This window comes from Phoca vitulina, unplaced genomic scaffold (genome assembly GCF_004348235.1).
Source record: "Phoca vitulina isolate PV1807 unplaced genomic scaffold, GSC_HSeal_1.0 scaffold117, whole genome shotgun sequence".
Taxonomy (NCBI): domain Eukaryota; kingdom Metazoa; phylum Chordata; class Mammalia; order Carnivora; family Phocidae; genus Phoca; species Phoca vitulina.
In genome coordinates, this window is record NW_022589820.1 from 320,226 (window position 1) to 344,433 (window position 24,208).

General features: G+C 45.2%; 1 protein-coding gene across 4 annotated transcripts in view; it reads right to left on the reverse strand.

Moving 5' to 3' along the window:
* LOC116628296 (protein HIRA) overlaps positions 1-24,208 on the reverse strand; it is an 89,154-nt gene that overhangs the window by 12,540 nt on the left and 52,406 nt on the right. For 2 of the 4 annotated variants that reach the window (XM_032398531.1, XM_032398530.1), the window contains 9 exons: positions 9,933-10,137; positions 9,455-9,559; positions 8,045-8,193; positions 6,721-6,882; positions 6,060-6,118; positions 5,538-5,643; positions 3,987-4,109; positions 3,336-3,499; positions 1,094-1,182 (listed from right to left, as the gene is read on the reverse strand). In XM_032398531.1, coding sequence (XP_032254422.1) covers positions 1,094-1,182; positions 3,336-3,499; positions 3,987-4,109; positions 5,538-5,643; positions 6,060-6,118; positions 6,721-6,882; positions 8,045-8,193; positions 9,455-9,559; positions 9,933-10,137 — 1,162 coding nt within the window. The remainder of the gene's footprint in view (positions 1-1,093; positions 1,183-3,335; positions 3,500-3,986; positions 4,110-5,537; positions 5,644-6,059; positions 6,119-6,720; positions 6,883-8,044; positions 8,194-9,454; positions 9,560-9,932; positions 10,138-24,208) is intronic. The other 2 variants (XM_032398528.1, XM_032398529.1) reach the window with 1 other exon arrangement.

Consider the following 24,208-nt stretch of genomic DNA (forward strand, 5'->3'; position numbering starts at 1 on the left):
GGGCCCGTTGGCTTTGTTCCCTGCTCATTGTCCCGTGCCTGGCCAGAGCAGGTGCTCCATCAGTATTTGCTTAGTGACTGCATGAAGCGGGGGAGCTAACTTATATCCACAACCCCATCCCTCACCAACCTGCTTCTTTCAAGGCACTAGCAGGCACAGTGCAAGCCAAAAAATTTGGAGGTGACTATATGCATGTTCATTATTGTCTGTCTCTTAATCTATTCCATATCCACCCATCCACCCACCAAGTCTTGTTGGGTCTGCCTCTAAAATACAACTTGCATCTGTGTCCTTTCCCCTCTCCATGGCCATCACACCGATCCAAGTCACCTTCGTCTATTGCCAGGACTGCTGCAAAAACAAGCCCTGACTGCTTTCCTACGTCAGTTCACATCACCCCTGCTAACTGATCTCATGTCACAAACTCCTCCAAAAGCTCCAGCTCACAAGATCTCAATGATCTCCTTTCTGCTCATCTGTCTCACCTCATCTCATACCACCCTCTCCTTTGCCTACTATGCGGCAGCCACAGTGGCCTTCATTTACCACACCCGGTTTGCATTCACTATCACCTCTACCAGGAGACTCCCAGGTCTTGACAGAGCTGGCACATTCTTATCCCCGGGTTTCATCCTAAAAGACCCCTTCTGATATCTTCCCTGGCCACTTGTTCCCAGGCACCCTCGTCTGATTGCTCTGCTTATTTCTGGGCATAGTATAATCCATAGTCTGAAACTATCTTAACTGATTGCTTCCTTGCTTCTGTGCCTTCCTACCAGACTGGGAGCTCCACGAAGGCAGGGAAGGATCTTTCACCTTCTCTACAGAACAAACCCACAGCCCCCAGCAGGCAACTCTCCTCAGCACAGGTGCGTGCGTGGCTGAGCACTCCCTGGGCTCCTGACGCCGAGGGCCCGGCTGCTGCCCGGCAGTGCAGGGCTGGCATCTCATCCTCCCACTGACGCTGGGGCCCAAGGCGGTGTGGTCAAGAAGTCTAATGGGGAAGAATTTCAAAGCACTTCGGCTTATTTTTCATCTCCACTTTCACTTTTCAAGACAGAATTCTTGTGGCAAGAATGAAAGCAGCACCTACCACTACCGTTGACTCCCACTGGCTTCCAGTGGAGTAGTGAACCGGACCCAGTAAGTCCTTGCATATTTCTCGGAGTCGGTATTCAAACCCTAATTACGGAAAAAAAACAAAACAAAACAAAACAACAAAACAAAACAGAAATAGGAACACATTACAAAAAGAAATAAAAAATCAAGAATATGCTAAGTTGTCGTGTATATCAAACCAGATTGAACAAATGTTTATTTTATTGCCTGCTTTGTGCAAAATGCCTCTTGCCCGTCTCTCAGTTTGGGGCACTGAGATCCATAATGACAGACTCTCACTCACGAACCCACTCCCATGACAGCATATACAGCAGCCCCTCTGTGTGCTGGGCCCATGGGAAAAATGAGATGTGGCCAGCTCTGGGACAAACTCCCCAAGGTGATGGGAAAATGTAGGAATCGTGGAAGGGAGGGGAGTGGGCTAGTCAGATTTGTTTCACAAAGACGTGTTGGTAGTGAGAGGAGATCAGCAGGGTCAGGAGGCAGCCTTCAGGAGGTAAGAGATGGCAAGGGTATGAATTTAGGCTGAGGAGGTGGTGACGGAGTGGAGAAGACAGGAGAAGCAGTCACAGGCCTGTCAACTCATGGGTTATGGCACAGCCACGTGGAGTGCCAGAAGTGCTGGTGGCAGAATCTGGGGGCCTGTCAGCACTGGCGGCAGCTGAAGCCACAGGGAATGATGAAATCACCCAAAGATGAGGATAGAGAATAAGAGGGTGATGCTGGAATCTGAGGAATTTTAGAAGTGAGAGGGGTCTCCCTTTACAATTTGAGTCCTTTTATGGTCGAGGAAGCAAGAGATAGAGTGGAGGTGACTTGTGTATGGACGCAGGAACAGACGTGTGGAAGATGAGAAAGAGAAGCAAGTGGTAGAAGTGATCCCACAAACTGGTGCAGGCCCCTGAGGAGGCAGCGACTTTGTGCAGGGCATCAGGATGAGTCCTGATCAATACCCAGGATGAAGCAAATTAGAGGAGCCAGAGGAGAAGTCTCCCCAGTGGAATGGGGTATGAGGCCCAGATGTGACAGGAGCACCCCAGCAAAGGTATGGGCTTGGGAAGATTGAGTATTTAGAAGAGTCAGTGACCACACAGGCTGGGCAACCACGCAGAATGGGCAGGAAGAGGAAAATTAAACTCGTGTTTGGAGTCTGCTGGGGAGGGGCGAGGGACTTCGAGTTGGTCAGCCATGTCTGTTGTCATCAGAGGTGTATACATACACACAGTTATGTCATCAGAGGCAATGTGATATGTTTGAGTTCTGGGAGTGACATTTGTAGGGGTTCAGCACGGTTTTCTCTCTTTTTTGTACTCTAAATTATAAACAAAATAGGCAGGGTGTTGTCAAAAGCAAAGCAGGAAGGCCATGAGAGGCTGTGGGGAAGGCTGTTCTGTGATCAGGCCTGGAGCTGTGTGGTAACACAGGGAGTTTTGGGAGGGCTGGTTCCCAAGCCACAACCCTGGAGGCTAAGCTCAGCAGGGAGGAAGGCTGGTAAGAAACAACCCCACACTTGCCTAGCAAAGAGATGAAAGGCTATTTATTGGAGGTCGCCCTGAGAACAGGATGGCCACATCTTCCAACATACCTAGCTTTCTGCTGGCTGAAAGGGGATGAGAAAGTGGTGGGGGAGATACTGGGCGGGGGGGGGGGGGGGGGACAGAAGTGCTCGCAGGGAAAGCTGGGCTGGAAGGCCATGGGGGAGGTGCTGGACAGGCTGGCCCTTCCAGGGCAGGAGGGGCTTAGAGGAAGAGAAATGCAGGCTCACTGGATGCTGCCGGAAGATGCCCTTCCCTGGGGTGACTGGCTGACCACTGCAGATCCAGGGTGTGAGGGAGGGCAGGAGGGTGAGCATCTCATCTGCTCCTCTGGAGCAAGTCTATCCGAGCATCCTGTGCCCCCACCCCCTCCCGCTGCCAATCCTCCTGGCCGTCAGGGCCTACCTGATTCAGGGCCTCAGAGCCTCTAATGGGCTGGATGCCTGCTGAGCTGCCTCGATTATAGCTCAGGCTAAGAGATGGGGGCTGAGGGCCATCTGGTTAATGGGGGAGCTGGAGGCCAGGGCCTCTGGGGGTGAACATAGGAGACTGGGAGGAAGAAGAGTGCAGAGAGCCCTAGACCACTGCACTCTGCCTTGATTCATGGGCTTTCAGGAGGGTCATGTTGGGACAGAAATTGAGTCAGGCCCAAGAAGATGGAAGGGCCACCAGAAACCTCACCTTCGTTCACAAGGTACCGAGCGTAGAGGAGGAGCCAATGGCGGTACTCATGGCTGGACTGCAGGGTGAGTGCCGCCGCAACCTGATTCTCCAGGTAGGCCAGGGTGGTCTCCTGCTGCACTACATGAGGCACGGAGAAGAGCCGGGCTGCCTGTCTTCCTGAACTGCAGAGACCGGCAGAGCAAGCATCATGAGGCAGTGGGTACTACATAGGTCAGTAGGCTACCGCGAGCCCCTGGACACCAGTGAGGAGCCAGTAAAGGGGCAGGTGTCAGACTCCATGCTGGCTAACCTGTCCCCATGTCCCAGCCACAGGCCTCCTGGCCACTCTAGCACCCCTGTCCCACCCTGTACCTCCTATCTAGGCCCGAGGTGACAGGTCAGCAGCTCATTCCTCCCCACCCCAAATCCTGCCCATGATCGTGTCCATGACTCGTACCCAGGATCAGACCACTATCTGTGCCCTGAAGTGACAGGGCTTGTGACCTAGCACCCTGAGATATTACCCAATGTGGGCCCACAACCCTTGGCACCCTTGAGCCTGCTTGTGCTAAGCAGCAGCTAGGCATAGGGGGTGGGCAGTCAGAGAGCAGGCCGGTGGGACTGTGCTTGCATGACCCGGCCACCTCCCCCAGCAGTTGGGTCACCTACGTGGAGGCACGGCCCTGGACTATGGCTAAAGGTCCGGAGCACAGCATGGCGTCCTGGGGAGGCAGGCTGCTCCTGAAGTCCGCACACTGGGCCAGGGAGTCCTGCTTGTCAGAAACCAGGTTCCTGGGGAGGCAACAGCAGGAGCAGAGGTCAGGAAAACCAGGAGGTCCACCAGAAAGGCTGGCGGTGAGGCCACCAAGGAGCAGGCACCACATGACCTTCAGCCAGAGTGCCAGCTGAGGCTGTCACTGCATTCTCTCCACAGGGCCCTCAGGGACAGGTTTCATAACAAGGCAAAATCAGTGACGGTGAAGGTCATCAACGGGGCTCTTGCTGGGACCACCTGAGCTCCATGGTCTCAGAAGTTGAGCACAGGGGCCTGCGTATGAAGTGTGCATAGGATGCCCACTTGCCCAGGGCCCACATGGCCCGGCCTTTGGAAGCTTCCAGGAATGCCAGGCTCTAGCCTTCTCGAGCTTCTGTAGCATCCCAAGCAGTCAGCTCTTCACCTTCTCTGGACCTTTCACATCTTTGTTGAAAACATTCTAGCCACACTTTAAAAATAGTCAGGTGCCTTTGTAAAACACTAAGCCAACATTCCCCTTCTTAGACAACCAGCCTGTTTCCATTATTACAGTAATCACATATAATATACAAGTTTGCAACTTGGAAGAGCTGGGAATAGGTAAACTTTTGTTTTTGTTTTTTTTTAAGATTTTATTTTTAAGTAATCTCTACACCCAGCATGGGGCTTGAACTTACAACTGTGAGATCAAGAGTTGCATGCTTTCATGACTGAGCCAGCCAGGTGCAGCGCCCTTCCTCCGCCCCCTCACCCGCTGCTTTTTTTTTGTTTTTTAAACTCAAGAAAGAAATCTCAATGGGAGGATAAACTTGTGCCTGGCAACTCTTAACAGAAGAGGGCTGGAAGGCAGCTGGTTTAGGTATGAAGGACCAAAGGTGCAGGCAGAAGAAAAGAATTTCTGACTGGCTGGTACACAATGTACACACTTTACACATCTAGATTAAAGTCTTGGAGGAATAGAGATTTTACAAATACAGAAAAAGCCTCCAAACTCCAAAATGGGCTGAGGAAAGACACAGACCATGGCACATGATAAGTGACTGTCCAACCTCACTAATTCACAAAGTCAGCCAGAAGTGCTACCTAGCTCCTGCTAAGCTACAAAAATTGAGGAATGGTGGTGAAGTTGTTGTGAAGCCAACTCACCTATGCTGACAATGGCTAAGGAGGCGAGGCTGGAAATGTGTATCGACAACCATAAGAATCTTCAAATGCCTGTTCCAAACAAAGTGACCCAGAAAATGATGTAGAAGAAAAGCACCTCTGCCCACAGGGACTGTGGGGCCTGTACTGGTGGGTTTGAGCTCTTGCTCTCCTCTAGTGGACAGAGACCAGCAGGGCTGCCACCACAGCATCCACTCCAGGGCTTGACTGTCAGAAGCTGGGCCAGGCAGGCCTGACTGCTTTTGTTCCAGCTCAGATGGACACTCTCCCAGAAGGGCAGGGCCAGGAGCTGGCTTACTTACCATGTAGAAAGCGACGGATTAAAACAGTATGCCTTCCCATCAGACAGGTTCATCACTGGGATTCCATGCTGTGTCAGCAAGATCTGTGACACTGTCATGTCACTTCCTGGGGAGACAGCACAAGAATGGGTTCTGGGTGCATTCTGAACAGCAGGTGCCTGCATATGCACCTAAGGAGAAATGCAAACCACAGCTCCCACAGTCCCAGCAACAGGTATCTTAACACTGACGCATAACTAGGCAGTCACTGCTCTACTCTGCACGTGCTGGTCTCACTGCCATCCACAAGCTGTTTGTCACCTCTTAGGGACCCATTCAAATATGCCCCTGGAGAGAACGCATCTCCCTACCACGTAACGACATCCCCTACAACATAACGACATCCCCTACAACACGAAATGCTTCGGGCTGGGCCCAGAGCTTGGTTCTCCATCTAGGCTGAACAGGATGCTTTCATGTTACGAACCCAAGCTGCCCTGCCCCCACCCCAGGGAACAAGGGGTGGTCTACTGCTGAGGTTACCTGCCAAGATGGAGTGTAGAGATTCTTCTTTCACCACAACCACCTGTCTGTGAACATCCCTAGGAGGGAGACAGGGAACAGCTTACTCTGCAGCTGGGGTAAAAGCACCAGAATGTGCCTCGGTGATCAGACCCCACTCCATGGTCCCCGGTACACACCCAGCCCTTGCTTCCAGGAGGGGGGCTCTGTGCTGGAAAGGGCTTCCACTCCCCATGTGTCACTACACTACCTCTGCACAAGTCTATGGGAGAGGGCCTAGGCAACAGAGCTGTGGGGCCTGCCACCAACACCATGCCAACTCTGGGAGAAGTGTGGCCATGCTCTGGTAGCTGAGATCCCTTTTCTGGACCCTGGCACATGCAATTAGGCATTGTGTGATTTGTCATGAGCTTTGCTGCTATCAGGATGGCAGCAGGGGCAGGCAGCCTCGCCACTTCCACTGCACACTCTCCCTCCCTCAACGCGGGGTGGCTATCACAAGCTATGCGTGACTGACTGCTCAGGCCTCCTTAGGCGTTAAGATGCCCAGGCCAGCAGGGCCCAAGGACATGTCTGCTGAGTGGCCCCTTTGCTGCCTTCCCTATCCCTGAAGTGAGAGGGGACCTGCACAACCCCATCCCATCCTGCTTGGAGCCTGCCCCACCCCGGGCCTGCCTCTCACCAGACAGACAACGTGGCTGCAGCAGTGAGCGCCATGACATAGGAGCCCGTGCAGTGCAAAGTGGAGATTGGGGACGGCAGGAGGATGGGAGGGAGGAGGCGGCGACCACAGGCGGAGAACACGGACAGCATCCTCTTTTCACAGGCAACACATACCACGTCACTGAAAAGGCACAGAGGGGACAGGTGTCATGATCATCGGGAGCTGTGGCAGAGGCAGCAGCCCTGAAATGCAGAGCCTTCCCTCTGTCTGTGCCTGCCCCGTGCCTGCTACGAGGGCTTGCCCAAGGACCGGGGCAGCAGGGCTGATGCAGCCTAGCCTAAATGAGACCTCTGATTAAAGAGAATGTGTTCTCTTTCCCTTCAGGGGCAGCTTGAGCTTTTCTGAGCTCACACTAATGCTGATCCAGGGGGAGCCCACAGCAACACCCAGCACACAGGCCTATTTGTCCTTTGTGGGCGCCTGGGATCAGGAAGCTCAGTTTGCTCATCTTGGCAGAGAATGAAAAGGAGGTACAGAATGATGGTTCCTTCTAGGTGCAACACCATGCACTCACTCAGGGCCCATGGGAACCCTGACCCAAGATGGAAGGCCAAGTACTCACAGACACTATGAAAGCATTTTACATGCAGCCTCATGATAACTGATTAAGGGTCTAGTCAAAGTGATTGTATCTAAGCCAATTATCTTTGTAAAATCCTTTTAAGAGTATCAAATACATGGACCTGACTGAAGGTCCTACGCCTCAACAGGCACCTGAGGAAAATGCTGGTCCTCTTTCCAGATCAAGCACATGTAAAAACAGCTCTAGGGGATCATGGCTGGAAGTCCATGGGAAGACACTGGGGGACTAACCATTGAATTAAGGTCTCCTCTCAAAGTGCGGAATATGGAGAGGGCTAGGCTGGGGACTCACAGGACAATCAGAAATCCATCCTGACTTCCCTAGATGAAAATCTGGGGGTCCAGAGAAACAATGATCCCATGTCAGAGAGCCAGACAGAGCTCAGCCTGGAACCTGAGATTTTAGGAATCTGGCCAGATAAGGGAATCAGAACATCTGGGTGGAAATCCTGCCTTGGTTGACCCTCTAAGAGAGTTTCCCCACCTATAACATGGTGATAATGATGGTGACTTTATTAGGTCTTGTGGGGATTGAGAAGACATGCACACGCTTAGCTTAGGGCAAGGCATGGTACAGGCCTCTGGAAGCTGGCATGTAGGGCAATTCCTCCCGCCTCAGACAGTAACAGGGTCACACAGCATAGCACTTGGTGCTTCCCTGACATTAAAAGCTGGGCTGGGCAAAGACCCTTGCCCTTACCAGCTGCCGGCAGCAGTGAGGATCCGGCTGGTGAGTACCGTCTCCCACTCCTTCCCTTCCCGGTTACACTTCAAACGACTTAGCTTCACACCTCCCACGGCAGTCACTTCATTCTCCACCTCAATGTACATGGAGGGATCGGAGCTCACCTGGGTGGAGGAAAGCAAACACAATGTCTTTTCAGGTGATGGTGGGCCCACTGAGACTTGGGTCATGTGACAGGTGAGATGATCAAAGGCCCCAAAGCAGGAGGAAGACAGAGAGGCAGACAGAACTGGCTGGTAAACAGGAGGGTGGCAATGTGTGCAGTAACAGGGTGGGACAAGAAGGCCAGACGTCTGGATGTGTGGCCCCCAGGGCAGGGAGAGGGCTGAGAGCTTGCTCAGCCTCATCTCTCATGCCTAAGGAGCTGATGGACTGGATATCCCCATATGGAAAACCCAGGCAGAACGGCTGAACAGTTTGCAGTTGTGTGGCCACAAAAGTGGGTGAACTGGGGCAGAGGGCTGGATGTGACTGGGAGATAGGCCCCTTCATAGACCCCTGGAAACCAAGAACAGTCCCAAGCAGCACTCAGTGGTAAAGCCCCTGGGCGGGGTGGGGGTGGGGAGGCAGTGGCTAGAGTTTGGAAGGGGGTTTGTGCGCCCTGTCTCCATGCAGAACAGCAACAGGAACAAACCACGTGGGTCCTTATCCTTAGGCCCAGAAAGACTTGTGGTGGGAGGGGCTGACATTGGCTCTCTAGTGTCCCATGAGGACCAGCCTGCATGGGGCACTGTGTGCCCAGTGGAAAGTGACCTGTGTGTGGGGTCCCAGAAGGTTTCCTGAGGACGTGCACCTGAGCTCAGGAACAACAGGCGTGAACCTGTGGCATGTCCAAGGTCAGGTGCTAGATGGAATGAATGGAAGGCCTCTGGGCATAATGGATTCTTTGTTCTAGAGCTGTGTTTTGAACAAGCACATGGTCATAAGCTCTACTCCAAGAACTCAAATAGCCCTGATGACGACTCTGCTGGGTCCTGGGAAGGGGACAGGGCCAGCAAACTGATTGGGAGATAGGCCATTACCATGCAGTCCAACTGCACCAAGCCTGAGGCTGCCCAGGGCTGAGTGTGGAGCTCAAGGAGGCTTCCAGAAGGGAATACCTGAAACAAGTTTTGAAGGGGCTGGCCATCCAGAAGATGGCAGCAGGACTGTAAGGGCAAAGCATAGAGGAGAGAAATGTAAGGTGAGGGCAGCAAGGGAATCCCTGAGGAAGAGGCTAGTGATCTGGCCCTGATTAACTACAACTTCCCTAGATGTGGGAAGTGATGGAGAGCCACTGAAAAGCAGCTCTAAGTAAGTGACAATTCAGGGTTTACACAGAGGGGGAGCGTGGAGAGTGTGTGCAGAGGTAGGAAGCCTGCTCACCTGGAGGGTGAATGCTCTCTGGGGGCCTGGCATGGGCAGTTTCAGTGCAGGTGCTGGTACAGACAAACACACGGCGTCCTTCTCTGCGGTCAGGGCAGCTGGGGACTGCAAGAGCAGAAATGTCTCTGAGCCCCGCCCCAGCACTGTAGGGCAATGTCAGGTAAAGGTGAGTCACCCAGTGGTGAGGCCAGGCCAGTTCCCCAGGCATTTCTGCCTACTCTGTGAGGGTAAAAGTGCAGATGAAGGCTATAAAGACCCCCACTTTCCAGATGAGTAGCTGACCCCAGGGAACTGCTCAAGGACTCTGAGTAGGCTGAGGGCAGGTGTGGGGGCCTGCATGTCTCTGCCAACTGTTTCCACACTGATGAGGCACACAGTGGCATGCACGGCCTCTCTTATCCTACTCGGGCATGTGCGGATTCCAGCACTGAGCTCACGAGCTGGGCTGGGGGAGACCGCATGGGCCCGCTGGCCTCACCTGGACAGACAGAGACACAGGCATGAGCCGAGAGTCCTTCCGAGGCCGCCCTTTTTTCTTCTTTTCCACCGTTTCCACCTCAAGCTCCAGTTTTCGCTTGGACAGCGAGGAAGGTTTGGCCACAGGGACTTTTTCGTCGCTGTCACTGCTGCTCTCCAGGAGGTCCCGGGGCCTCAGCTCTTTCACAAGGTTTTGCTCTTTCAACCTGCACAAACACAGACATCCATGGCCTACTCCATATGACTATTAAGTTTAAAATAATTATAAAATCCATACTCATCACCAAAAGTTAATAAATAAAAATAGTAAAAAAGGACTTCTGGTTTCTGCTCCAACATGCAAAGAGCTTGGAAGTTGTCACTCCCATTCTCAAAGAGGAAAGCTGAAAAACTGAAAATCAACAACTTTTCTTGGATTCATCAGAGAAGTAAGGTCACAAGGCAAACTACCACCCTGGAAACCAGAGATACTAGGTGAAGACAGAAAGCTAGAGCTCACCTGGAGCTGAAGGCCCTGGAGCCCTAACTGGTAGGAAGACTTAAAGTAACTGGTACACTGCTGGAGGCTGAGCGTGGGCTGGCTTGTAAGTTAAAACTATTGGGGGTCCAGTGGCAGGAGGGTACCCACATTTATGTTAGCTTTACCTCCAGGAGCTCTAACAGGCTGTCATGGGTGAAGATCAGGGATGGAAAAATCCCCTGTGTGCTTTGGGCTAGGGGAGGGAAAATGAACCATTTGAAACACACTCAGAGTTCCCTTCTCCTTAACAAAAGCCTGCCTTCAAGGGAAACTACTTTACTAGACCCCATGTGACTTAGCAGCAGGGCAATTAACCACCTATAGCCTAGCCCACACATGCACGCACAAACGCACGCGTGGGCTAAGGAATTCTTCTGAAGGTCATAGCCCAGGGTCACCGGTCCAACAACAACAACAAGATTTAATCATGAGATAATAGAATGCTTCTCCTCCCCAAAAAACTCACCATTTCAACAGGGCTCTGGTACAATAGGACTAGAATAACTAGTCTGAAGCTAGCAGAGGGTGGTTCATGAGTTTTAAGGAAAGAAACCAGCTCCATAACTAAAAGTGCAAGGTGAAACTTCAAATGCTAATGTAGAAGCTGCAGGAAGTTATTGAGAAGATCTAGCTAATTAGTGAAGGTGGCTACAGTAAACGACAGATTTTCAATATACATGAAACAGCCTTGTATTGAAAGTAGAAGCTATCTAGGACTTTCACAGCTGGAGAGGAGAAGTCAATGTCTGGCTTCAAAGGACAGGCTGACTCTCTCGTTAGGGGCCAGTGCAGCTGGTGACTTGAAGTGGAAGCCAATGCTCATTTACCATTCCAAAAATCCTAGGGCCTTAAGAATTATGCTAAATCTACTCTGCCTTACCCTATATAAGTGGAACAACAAAGCCTAGTATCTGCTTACAGCATGGTTTACTAAATATTTTAAGCTCACTGTTGAGACCTACTGCTCAGAAAAAGATTCCTTTAAAAATATTACTGTTCATTGCCAATACACCTGGTCACCCAAGACCTCTGATAGAGATGGCTTTCGGACATCTGTTTCATCAGGCAGATGAAATTAATGTTGTTTTCATGCCTGCTAACACAACATCTGTTCTGCAGGCCATGGATCAAGAGTAGTTTTGACTTTCAAGTCTTATTATTGAAGAAATACATTCTGTAAGGCTATAGCTGCCATACATAGTGACTCCTGTGATGGATCTGGACAAAGTACATGGAAAACCTTCTGAAAATGATTCATCATCTAGATGCCACTAAGAACACTCAAGATTCATAGGAAGGGGTCAAAATAGCAACATGAACAGGAATTTGGAAGAAGTAAATTCCAACCCTCATGGATGACTTTCAGGGGTTCAAGACTTCAGTGGAGGAAGTAACTGCAGATGTGGTGGAAACAGCAAGAGACCTAGAATTAGAAGTGAAGCCTGAAGATGTGACTGAATTGCTGCAATCTCATGATAAAACCTGAATGGATGAGAAGTTGCTTCTCATGGAGGAGCAGAGAAAGTGGTTTCTTGAGATGGAATCTACTCCTGGAGAAGATGCTGTAAAGATTGTTGAAATGACAACAAAGGATTTATTTATTTTTTTTAAAAAAGATTTTATTTAGGGGCGCCTGGGTGGCTCAGTTGGTTGGGCGACTGCCTTCGGCTTGGGTCATGATCCTGGAGTCCCGGGATCGAGCCCCGCATCGGGCTCCCTGCTCAGCGGGGAGTCTGCTTCTCCCTCTGACCCTCCCCCCTCTCATGCTCTCTCTATCTCATTCTCTCTCTCAAATAAATAAATAAAATCTTAAAAAAAATAAAAAAGATTTTATTTATTTATTTGAGAGACGGAGGGAGACAGAGATAGAGAGAGCATGAGGGGGGGAGGGTCAGAGGGAGAAGCAGACTCCCCACCGAACAGGGAGCCCGATGCGGGACTCGATCCTGGGACTCCAGAATCACGACCTGAGCTGAAGGCAGTCGCTTAACCGACTGAGCCACCCAGGTGCCCCGACAACAAAGGATTTAGAATACCACATAAACTTAGCTGATTAAACACTGTCAGGCTTTGAGAGGACTGACTTCCAATTTTGAAAGAAGTTCTGCTGTGTATAAATGCTGTCAAATGGCATTGCTATAGAGAAATTGTTCATAAAAGGAAGAGTCAACTGATGTGGCAAACTTCATTGTCTTAAAGTTGCCACAGCCACCCCAACCTTCAGCAAGCACCACCCTGAACAGTTAGGAGCCATTAGCATTGAGGCAAGACCCTCCACCAGCAAAAAGATTATGACTTGCTGAAAGCCCAGATGATGGTTAGCATTTTTTAGCAATTAAGTATTTTTTCCATTAAGGTATGTACATTGTTTTCTTAGATACAATGCTATTATTGCACACTTAATAGACTACAGTCTATAACTTTTACATGTACTAGGAAACCAAAAATTCATTTGACTTGCTTTATTGCAATATTTGATTTATTGTGGTGGTCTGGAACCAAACTTGTAGTATCTCTTAGCATATGCCTGTATGCCACTCTAACTCTAATTAAAAGAAAACTGGAGTAGCTATATTAATTTCAGAAAAAGTGGACACCAGAGTAAGGAAAAGTATTAAGGATAAAGAGGAACATTACATAATGATAAAAGGGCCAACTCTCCTTTATGTATACATATGTATACATACATAGCAATCCTTAATGTATACATGCCTAACAACAGAGCATCAAAATACATGTGGCAAACTGATAGAACCACAAGGAGAACTGGACAACTCCACAATTATAAGTGGAGATTTCAATTTACCTCTATCAGTAACTGACATATCCAGCACACAGAAAATCAATAAGGAATTAATCAAATGAACAATACTATCATTCATTTGAATTTAGTTGATATTTATAAGATACTTCATGTAACAATAGCAGAATACACATCCTTCTCAAGATCACATGGAATATTCACTAAGATAGACCACATTCAGGGTCGTAAAACATACTCTAACAAATTTAAAAGGATAATGGGGCGCCTGGGTGGCTCAGTCGTTAAACGTCTGCCTTTGGCTCAGGTCATGATCCCAGGGTACTGGGATCAAGCCCCTCATCGGGCTCCCTGCTTGGTGGGAGGCTGCTTCTCCCTCTCTGACTCCCCCTGCTTGTGTTCCCTCTCTTGCTGTGTCTCTCTGTCAAATAAATAAATAAAATCTTAAAACAACAACAACAACACAAATTTAAAAGGATAAAAAACATACAAAGTATGCTTTAAGCCCACAACAGAATTAAACTAGACAATAACAGAAAGATACCTGGAAAACCCCCAAGCAGAGGGTTAAACCACACACTTCTAAACAATATATGGTCAAAGAAAAAGTCTCAAGAGAAATGTAAAAATATTTAAATGAAAACAAAAATGTAATTTATCAAAATTTGTGGGATGCAGTGAAAACAGTGCTTAGAAGGAAATTTATAGCAGAAAATATTTTTATTTTTATTATTTTTAAAAGATTTATTTATTTTTTGGGGGGGAGGGGCAGAGGGAGAGAGTCTTAAGCAAACTCCACATTGAGCGTGGAGCCCAACACAGGGCTTGATCTCAGGATCTTGAGATCACCACCTGAGCCAAAACCAAGAGTAAGACACTTAACCGATTGCCACCCAGACAACTCCTTTATTTTTTCTTAAATATTTATTTATTTGAGAGAGAGAAAGAGTGAGAGTGGGGGAAGGGCAGAGGGAACCTTCAAGCAGACTCCCCGATGATCATGGATCCTGATGTGGGGCTCAATTTCCTGACCCTGAGATCATGACCTGAGCCAAAATCAAGAGTCGGTTGCTTACCCAACTGAGCCATCCAGGAGCCCTGAGAATACATATTTTAGAAAAGAAGAAAGACCTGCAATAAAAACCTTAAACTTTACCTTTAGGAACTAGAAAAAGATCAGCAAGCAGAAGCAAATAAATAACAAATAGCAATACAGTAATATAATAATAAGGCAATAATAAGTAAAGTAATATAAAGCAAGGAGAAGAAAATAAATAATAAAAATTAGAGCAGAAATCCATGAAATTCAAAACAGGAAAACAACAGAGAAAAATCAATGAAATAAAAAGCTGGTTCTTTGAAAAGAGGAATAAAATTAAACTTGTAGCCAGGCTAATCAAGAAAAAAAGAGAGGACACAAAATCATTAATGTCAGAAATGCAAAAGGGGCTTTCACTATTGCTCCCATGGACAATAAAAGGAACATAGAGGAATATTATGAATAATTCTAAACCCACAGATTGGATAACTTTGGTGAAATGGACCAGTTTCTTGAAAAAAACAAAAAACAATCAACTAAAACTCACACAAGGAAAAATAACTAATCTGAACAGGCCTATTAAAGAAAATGAATCAACAATTAATAACCTTCCAAGAAAAAAAATACCAGGTCCAGACAGTTTTACTGGTGAATTCTACCAAATATTTAAGGAAGAAATTATACCAATTTTCTACAATATATTCTAGAAAAGAGAAGCAGAGGAAATAACTCCTAACACCCATGAGGCAAGCATTACCCAAATATAAAAACCAGATACTGACATTACAAGAAAAAAAACTATAGGCCAGTATCTCTCGTGAACATAGATGCAAAAATCTTCAACAAAATATTGGCAAATTGAATCCAACAATGTATAAGAATTATACACAACAACCAAATGGTATTTATATGCAGATATGCATACTAGCTCAACATTCAAAGTGATTAATGTAATCCATCACATCCAATAGAGCTAAAGAAGAAAAATCTTATCATCATATAAACAGATGCAGAAAAGGCATTTGACAAAATCCAACATCCATTCATGATAAAAAAAACTCTTAGCAAACCAGGATTAGAGGAGAATTTCCTCAATTTGATAAAGGATATTCACAAAAAAACTATAGCTAACATCATACTTAATGGTGAGACACTAGATGCTTTCACATAAGACTGAGAAGGCAAGGATGTCCCCTCTCACTACTTCTATTTAATATAGTACTAGAAATCCTAGCTAATGCAGTAAGAGAAAGAAATAAAAGGCATAAAGATTGGGAAGGAGAAATAAAATTGTCTCTATTTGCAGATGACATAATTGTCTTTGTAGAAAATCTCAAAGAATCGAAGACAACAAAAAATGGAACTAATAAGCAATTATGGCAAGGCTGTAGGATACAAAGTTAATATACAAAAGTCAATTGCTTTTCTACATACTAGTATTGAACAACTGGTATTTGAAATTCTAAACATAATACTATTTACATTAGCATCAAAAAATGAAATAATCAGATATAAATCTAACAAAATATGTCTAAATTCCACATGAGGAAAACTACAAAACTCTGATGAAAGAAATAAAAGATCTACATAAATGGAGATATTCTATGTTTATGGATAAGAAGACTCAATATATACTTTTTAAAGTTTTTTTTTTTAAAGATTTTATTTATTTGAAAGAGAGAGAGTGCACACACAAGCAGGGGGAGGAGCAGAGGCAGAGGGAGAAGCAGGCTCTGCGCTGATCAGGGAGCCTGATGTGGGGCTTGATCCCAGGACCCTGAGATCATGACCTGAGTCAAAGGCAGACGCTTAACTGACTGAGCCACCCAGGTGCCCCAGAAGACTCAATATTAAGATGTCAATTTTTCATAACTTGATCTAGAGATTAAATGGAATCCCAATAAAAGTCCCAGGAAATTATATTGTATATATTGACAAACTGGTTCTAAAATTTATATGGAAAGATAAAACACCTAGAAATAGATCCATACAAATATAATCAAGTGATCTGTGATTAAGGCAAAGGCACAGAAAGGATAGTCTTTTCAACAAATGATGCTGAAACAACTGGACAACCACATGCAAAACCAGAATCTAGACACATACCTTACATCTCCCATAAAAATTAACTCAAAGTGATCTAAGTGTAAAACACAAAACTATAAATGAAGAACTTAGAAGAAAACATGGTAGGAAGTCTAATAAGCCTGGGTTTGGCAAATTTATTTTTATATTACAGTGCTTACCACAGTAAATGTAGTTACCATCTGTCACCATACAAAGTTACTACAATATTATTGACTATACTGGCAATGAGTGTTTGATACAATACTGAAAGCACAATCCGTGACAGAAAAAATCTGGTTCTGTAGGACTTCATTAACATTAGAAGTTTCTGCTCTAAGACATTGTTAAAAGAATGAAAAGACAAGCCAAAGATCGGAAGACAGTACTTGTAAATCACATTATCCGAGTAAGGATTTGTATCCAAAATATACAAAGAATTTGTGGAACTTGACAGTAAGAAAACAAGCAACCTAATCTAAAAAATAAAAAGATCTAAACAGGCACCTCACCAAAGAAGATCCAGATGGCTAATAAGCATATGAAAAGATGGTCAACACTAGAAGTGAAAATCAGGGAACTGAAAATAAACACAACAATAAGAGATCACTCAACACTTATTAGAATGGCTAAAATCTAAAAAAACTTATAACAAATGTGGACAGGGATGTGGATCAAAGGAACTCATTCATTGTTGGTGGAAATGCAGTCATTGTGAAAGACAGTCTGGCAGTTTCTTATAAAGCTAAACCTAGTCTCACCACACAACCCAGCGATTGCACTCCTAGGTATTTGCCCAACTGAGTTGAAAACATTTATTCACACAAAAACCTACACATGAATGTTCATAGCAGCCTTATATAATGTTTATACATAACTGCCCCAAAATGGAAGCAATCAAGGTATCCTTCAATGGGGGAATGGATAAACTATGGTAGTACATACAAACTGTGGTACATTCATACAATGGAATATTATTTGGTAATAAAAAGAAATGAACTATCAAACCATGAAAATGCATGTAAGAACATTACATTGCTAAATGAAACACACCCATCAGAAAACGGTATATACAGTATGATTCCAATTATACAACATTCTAGAAAAGGCAAAACTATGGAGGCAGAAAAAGTTCAATGATTGTCAGGTGTTCAGGGAAGAGGAAGGGAGGGATGAATAGCTGAAGTACAAGGGATATTTAGGGAGGTGAAATTACCATGCATGATGCTACAACGCTGGATAAAAGACATTACGCATTTGTCAAAACACATACAACTGTACAGCACAAAGAGAAAACTCTAAATGATGGACAGTACTTCATAAAAATTAAAAAAAAAAACTTTGAAGTGTAGGACTAAATACCTACTGGAGTGTGAATAGGATTATGAAGGAGAACATCCTTGCTTAGGAAGCGACTCTCACAGCAGGAAGAAGCGTTGTGTTTCCATCATGTGTGTTGTAGAGTAAAAGTAAAATCAAAACTTGCAAAAGTGACAAAAACTGGTGAATCTAGGTGAAGGCTACAAAGATGTTTAATGTTGCTGAAGGTTGGGAAGCTTTCAAAACAAAAGCCTATAAAAAACTCCACTTAGAAGTCCTAGGTGCTGGGGCGCCTGGGTGGCTCTGTAGGTTAAGCGTCTGCCTTTTTTTTTTTTTTTTTTTTAACTTAGTTCGTATTTTATTGGACTGATTTGACTGATTTTCACCATTGGAGACATAAAGGTAACAGGACTGAGAATGTCAACAGCAAAGAAGCCACCCACAAAGGAGTCAAGTGGAAAGGTTCATGTTAAATCTTTGGATTGGAATGGAGGGGAAAAGCTGTTCAGAGCTGAAGGAAGGTCCTTAAATCTCAAGACTACTGATACAAGGGTCAGTTTGTGGAAATAAAGTCCCGAATTGCACAAATGCCCACTAGGCAGGAGAAACGGGCAGGACAGAAGGACGCGGGCTGTGGGGACAGCTGGGCTGCAGCAGGGACGGCTGGGCTGGGCCCCGGAGGTAGGCTGGAAGTCCAGAGGCAGGTTAGCACATTCACCCAAAACCCTTGCTTCCCAGTACGTCTCGAGGATGCAGCCGTTTTCCTCGGACAAGGAAGCATCTGCCTTTGGCTCAGGTCATGATCCCAGGGTCCTGGGATCAGGCCCTGCATTGGGCTCCCTGCTCAGTGGGGAGCCTGCTTCTCCCTCTCCCTCTGCCTGCTGCTCTGCCTACTTGTGCTCTCTCTCTGTCAAATAAATAAATAAAATCTTAAAAAAAAAAAAGTCCTAGGTGCTGCTGACATAGAAACACAGTATCTCATGCCTTTTCTTGCACTTCTCCATTGCAATCTGTGTATACCTGTATGTGTACATGTATGTATGTATGTGTGCAATGTGTGTATTTTTGGGAACAGCTTTACTGAGATGTAACCCACATACCATACAATTCATGAATTTAAAGGATACAATTCAATAGTTCTTAGTGTCTTCACAAAGTTGTGCAACAATCACAATAGCAATTTCAGAATATTTTCATTATCTCAAAAAGAAACCCTATACCTCTTCGTTATAACCCCTCCCCTCCAACCAATTCTCCTATTCACCACAGCTTGGGAAACCACTAATCTACTTTCTATTTCCATAGATGTCCCCATTCTGGACACTTCCTATAAACGGAATCACAGAATATGAAATATTCAGGATTGGTTTTTTCACTTAGCATGTTTTCAAGGTTTATTCATGCTGTAGACTGTATTGGTACTTTACTCCTTTCTTATGATTGACTAATATTTCATTGTATGGATAACCACACCTTGCTTATCCATACTTCAGGTAATAAACATTTGGTTGGTTTCAAGCTTTTGGCTGTTGTAAAAAATGCTGATATGAACATTCATATAAAAGTTATTTGTGTAGGCATGTTTTCATTTTTCTTGGGTGTTTTTACCCAGGACTGAAACTCCTGTGTCAAATGTTAAGTCTATGTTTAACTTTTTAAGGAACTGCCGGACTATTTTCCAAAGTGTCTGTACCTTTTTATATTCCCACCAGCAGTGTATGAAAGTCCCAATTTCTTCACATTGATGCCAACACTTAGTATTTATCTTTTGATTTCCTAGCAGTGTGAAGTAGAATCTTGTGGTTTTACTTGTATTTCCCCAATAACTAATAATGTTGAGTATCTTTTCATGTGCTTATTGGCTATTTGTATATCATATTTTTTAAAACGATTTTTATTTATTTTAGAGAGATCGTGAGCAGGGAGAGGGACAGAGGGAGAGAGAGAGAATCCCAAGCAGACTCCCCACTGAGCATGGAACCTGATGCGGGGCTCGATCCCAGGACTCTGAGATCATGACATGAGCTGAAATCAAGAGTCAGATGCTCAACTGACTGAGCCACCCAGACACCCCTTGTGTATCATATTTTTAAAAACGCCTACTTAAATCCTTGGCCCACTTAAAAATTGCATCATTAGTCTACTACTGAGTTGTATGAGTTGTAAGAATACTTGTATTCTAGACACAAGTCCTTTATTAGATATAGGATTAGCAAATATTTTCTCCATTTTTTTCTCCCCACCATCTTAATGGTTTCCTTTAAAGCACAAAACTTTTAAATTTTAATGAAATCCAATTTATCTATTTCTTCTTTGATTACTTGTGATTTTGCTGTCATATCTAAGAATCCATTAACAAATCCAAAGTCACAAAGAGTTTTGTAGTTTGACTCTTAAATTTAGTTCTTTGATTTTGAGTTAATTTTTATATGCAGTGTGAAGGATCCAACTTTATTTTTTTGCATATGTGGATAACACATATGCAAGCAACATTTGTTAGTAAGACTCTTCTTTCTCCATCCATTGAATGGTCTTGGCACCCTTGTTGAAAATCAACTGACCGCAGACATGTGAGTTTATTTCTGGGATTTCAGTTCTGTTCTTCTGATCTACATGTCTATCCTTGTGCTAGTACCACACTGTCTTATTACTGCTCTGTACTAAAGTTTGAATTCAGGAAGTGTGAGTTCTCCAACTTTGCTCTTTTTTTCCCAAGACTATTTTGGCTATTTGGGGGCCCTTGACTTCCCACATGTATTCCCAGATGGAATTTTGCAAAGGACTGCATTGAATCTGTAAATCAATTTGGGGGCTACTACCATCTTAACAATATCAAGACATTCAATGGAATGTCTTTCCATTTATTTAGGTCTTTAATTTCTTTCAACAACGTGTTGTAGTTTCCAAAGTATAATTTTTATGCTGTATTTCTTTTTTTTTTTTTTTTAAGATTTTATTTATTTGACAGAGAGAGACAGCGAGAGAGGGAACACAAGCAGGGGGAATGGGAGAGGGAGAAGCAGGCTTCCCGCCAAGCAGGGAGCCCGATGCAGGGCTCGATCCCAGGACCCTGGGATCATGACCTGAGCTGAAGGCAGACGCTTAACAACTGAGCCACCCAGGCGCCCCATGCTGTATTTCTTTTGTTAAATTTATTTCTAAACATTTTATTTTTTTCTGTGCTACTGTAAATAGAACTGTTGTCTTAAGTTTTTATTTTTTTTGGATTGTTCTTTACAAGCGTATAGAAATGTATATTGATCTTGTATCTTGCAACCTTGAAGTCATTTAGTCTAGAAACTCTAGTACAATGTTGAAAAGAAATGGCGAGAGTGGACACCCTTGTCTTGTTCCTGTTCATTTTCCTTAGGGGGAAAACATCCAGTCTTTTACCATTAAGTATGATCTTAGTTATGTGGGTTTTTCAAAGATGTCCTTTTATCATGTTGAGGGAGGTCCATTCTACTCCTAGTTTGTTAATTGTTTAGGTCATGAATGGGTGCTAGATTCAATCATGGGGTGTCTGTTTTTATTCTATTGATATAGTATATTACATCAGCTGATTTTCATATGTTGAGCCAACCTTGTATTCTGGGATAAGTCCCACTTAGTCGCTGTATATGATTAAAAAAGAATATATATATGTTGTTGTATTTTTGAGGATTTCTGTGTCCTTATTCATAAGAAATATTGTAGTTTTCTTTGCTGTGATATCATTGTCTGCTTTTGGTATCCTGATGATACTGGCCTCATAGAATGAGTTGGGAAATGTTCTCTATTTTTTTTTTTTTAAAGATTTTATCTTTATGTAATCTCTACACCAACATGGAGTTTGAACCTACAACCTTGACATCAAGAATTGCACGCTCCACTGACTGAGCCAGCCTGGTGCCCCTCTCCTATTTTTTAAGAGTTTATGAAGAGGGGTGCCTGGGTGGCTCAGCTGTCAAGCCTTTGGCTCAGGTCATGATCCCAGGGTCCTGGGATCGAGCCCCGCATCGGGCTCCCTGCTCCGCGGGAAGCCTGCTTCTCCCTCTCCCACTCCCCCTGCTTGTGTTCCCTCTCTCGCTGTGTCTCTCTCTGTCAAATAAATAAATAAATAAAATCTTTAAAAAAAGAGTTTATGAAGAATTGTCATTAATTCTTTAATTGATTGGTAGAATAAATCAGTAAAGCCATCTGGGTCTGGGCTTTTCTTTGTAGGTTGTTGTTGGATTACTAATTCAAACTCTTCACTTGTTATAGGTCTATTCAGATTGTCTATTTCTTCTTGTGTTAGTTTTGGTAGTTCATGTCTTTCTAGGACTGTCTCCATTTCATTTATCTAATTTATTGGTATGCAATTTTAGCCCCTCCTTTGGGCAATGTCTTCTGCTGTTCTTCCTACTGGTAACCCTAGGTTATAGAAAGGTAGACAGGCACACCAGGGTCTACAAATCCTGAACTCTTTCTATCTGTACCCATGTACAGAACTGGGAAAACCCAGAAACTCCTAGTTCTGCTCCATGAAACCAAAGAGCCTGCTCCCCATTCCTCTGATGCCCTACAGAAGGGCAAAACATCCACCTCTGGGTGTAGCTTGATGTTCTAGAGACACTACATTAGTGCTTCCCAAAATCCTTTCAAAAATTTTTAGACTTTTGTGTGTAGTTTTATAAAATACAATACAATAAGAATGTCATAGCAATGTCAAACTATCATATAAGCTTCAAAATTATTTGATCACTTTCTAAGCTCAGTACCAGTGCATGAACTTCACTTTGCTTAGCACTGCCCTAGCTCAGGCTGCACCACTCTCTATGGCTGAGACTTCTTGGAGAGCCCTCAGTAGTCTCCCCACCTTCTGCCTCTACCTGACATCCCATTCAGGGCTCCTAAGGCTAGGGACCCACTGAAAACTGCACTTCCCAGCCTGTGTGGGCCTGTACCAGAGATCACTAGTACTCCTACGAGCACCAGGCTATGGATCTATAGCAGTTGTCCTCTAGATCCAGATATCTGCTTAGGAAGAGCACAGCTGGCCAGAGATGCCTCACTTACAAATGGGCTCCCACCTAGGTCCTGCCTGCACAGGCCAACTTGGAACCCCCGCTCTGTGCCTTTCACTGACACACAGCCCTAAGGCAGGGTGGAGTGGAGGACCCACCCACAGGTTCAACTAGGACTGCCACCCTGCACCTGGGAGGCTAGCATTAGGCCCCCAGACTCACCTAACACTCCTGGCAAAGAAGTACCAGTCAGGTTGCAGAGACTAAATTGCCAAACCACCATGAGGTATAATGAAGGAGTAACGGCAGAACTGATACGTGCTGCTCACTGTGAGACCAGGATCAAGATATGGTTTTACAGGCAGTCCCTTACTTTTCAGTCCTCAAGATATATCTCCTATGAGTCAGGTGCTCCTCAGAGAGCCATTCTGCCTAGGGGGGAGATGGGCTGAGAAAGACTGTGTGTCTTAAGATCACCCCACCATAAAGTGGGGGGTTAGGACTTAACGTGTATGGTTCTGAGTGCTGCTCCTAACTATGCATGACACTGTGCCCCCAAAGGAAGACCTCCACTGATGGGTGATTTAAAGGGTTACAAGAAACAGCCATATCAAGAAAGCTGCATTTGGGGGCACCTGGGTGGCTCAGTCGGTTAAGCGACTGCCTTTGGCTCAGTGGGATTGAGCCCTGCAGTGGGTTCCCTGCTAGGTGGGGAGCCTGCTTCTCCCTCTCCCTCTGCTTGTGCTCGCTCACTTGCTCTGTCAAATAAATAAATAAAATCTTTAAAAAAAAAGTTGCATTTTCTGTAAAGCTTTTATTAAAGATACTGTGCTTTATTTTATTCTGTTTTCCTCATATGAGGATCTAAACATAACTCCTTAGAATTTAGCACCAGGCTCTTGGGAGTCTCACCAAATGCTCCTAACTGCTTAGAGGCAGGAAAATCAGCCCTAAGTGAATGCTCACTCACTGCCAATTTCAAGTGAATGACAAACTTGATGCTCCCTTATTCTATAGTCGTTCCTGGAGCTGTAAGTGAGGCTGAAAGGTCCTGTGTGACCTTAGGGACACAGCTGCTGAGGGGCCAATCATGGTGGCACCAGATCATGCTGTCAAGACTTTCCTTTCTAGCAGCCTAATTCAAGGGGTATTCCATGTGCTTCCCTAATCAGGGTTTGTATTCCCCAAGAGACAGAAAACAGTATGACAAAGGTCATGGAAACCTATTAGACAAACGTGGGGTGCCTTCCTCAACAACAACAACAAAGAAATTTCTGTCTACGGTGCTCTTAGTTTCTGTAAGGTGGGGGGTTTAGTTTTCCTTATTCTGTTCAGAACTCACTCCATTTCCAAACTGAGGTTTCAACATTTGAGTTAAGCCTGTAAAATATCAGCTACTTCCTCTTGACAAGTACCCCACAGCATGCCCTCTTTGGGGGAACGCTTGCTAGGTACACATTGTCCTTACTGTCTGCCCTCTTATCTCTAGCCTCTCCTCCTTAAGTTTCACTTCCTCACCTCTGCATCAGCCAGTTCCTCAGATGTAATGCTCTGTTCAGCTGGTCTTATCTGCTGTTTCTAATGT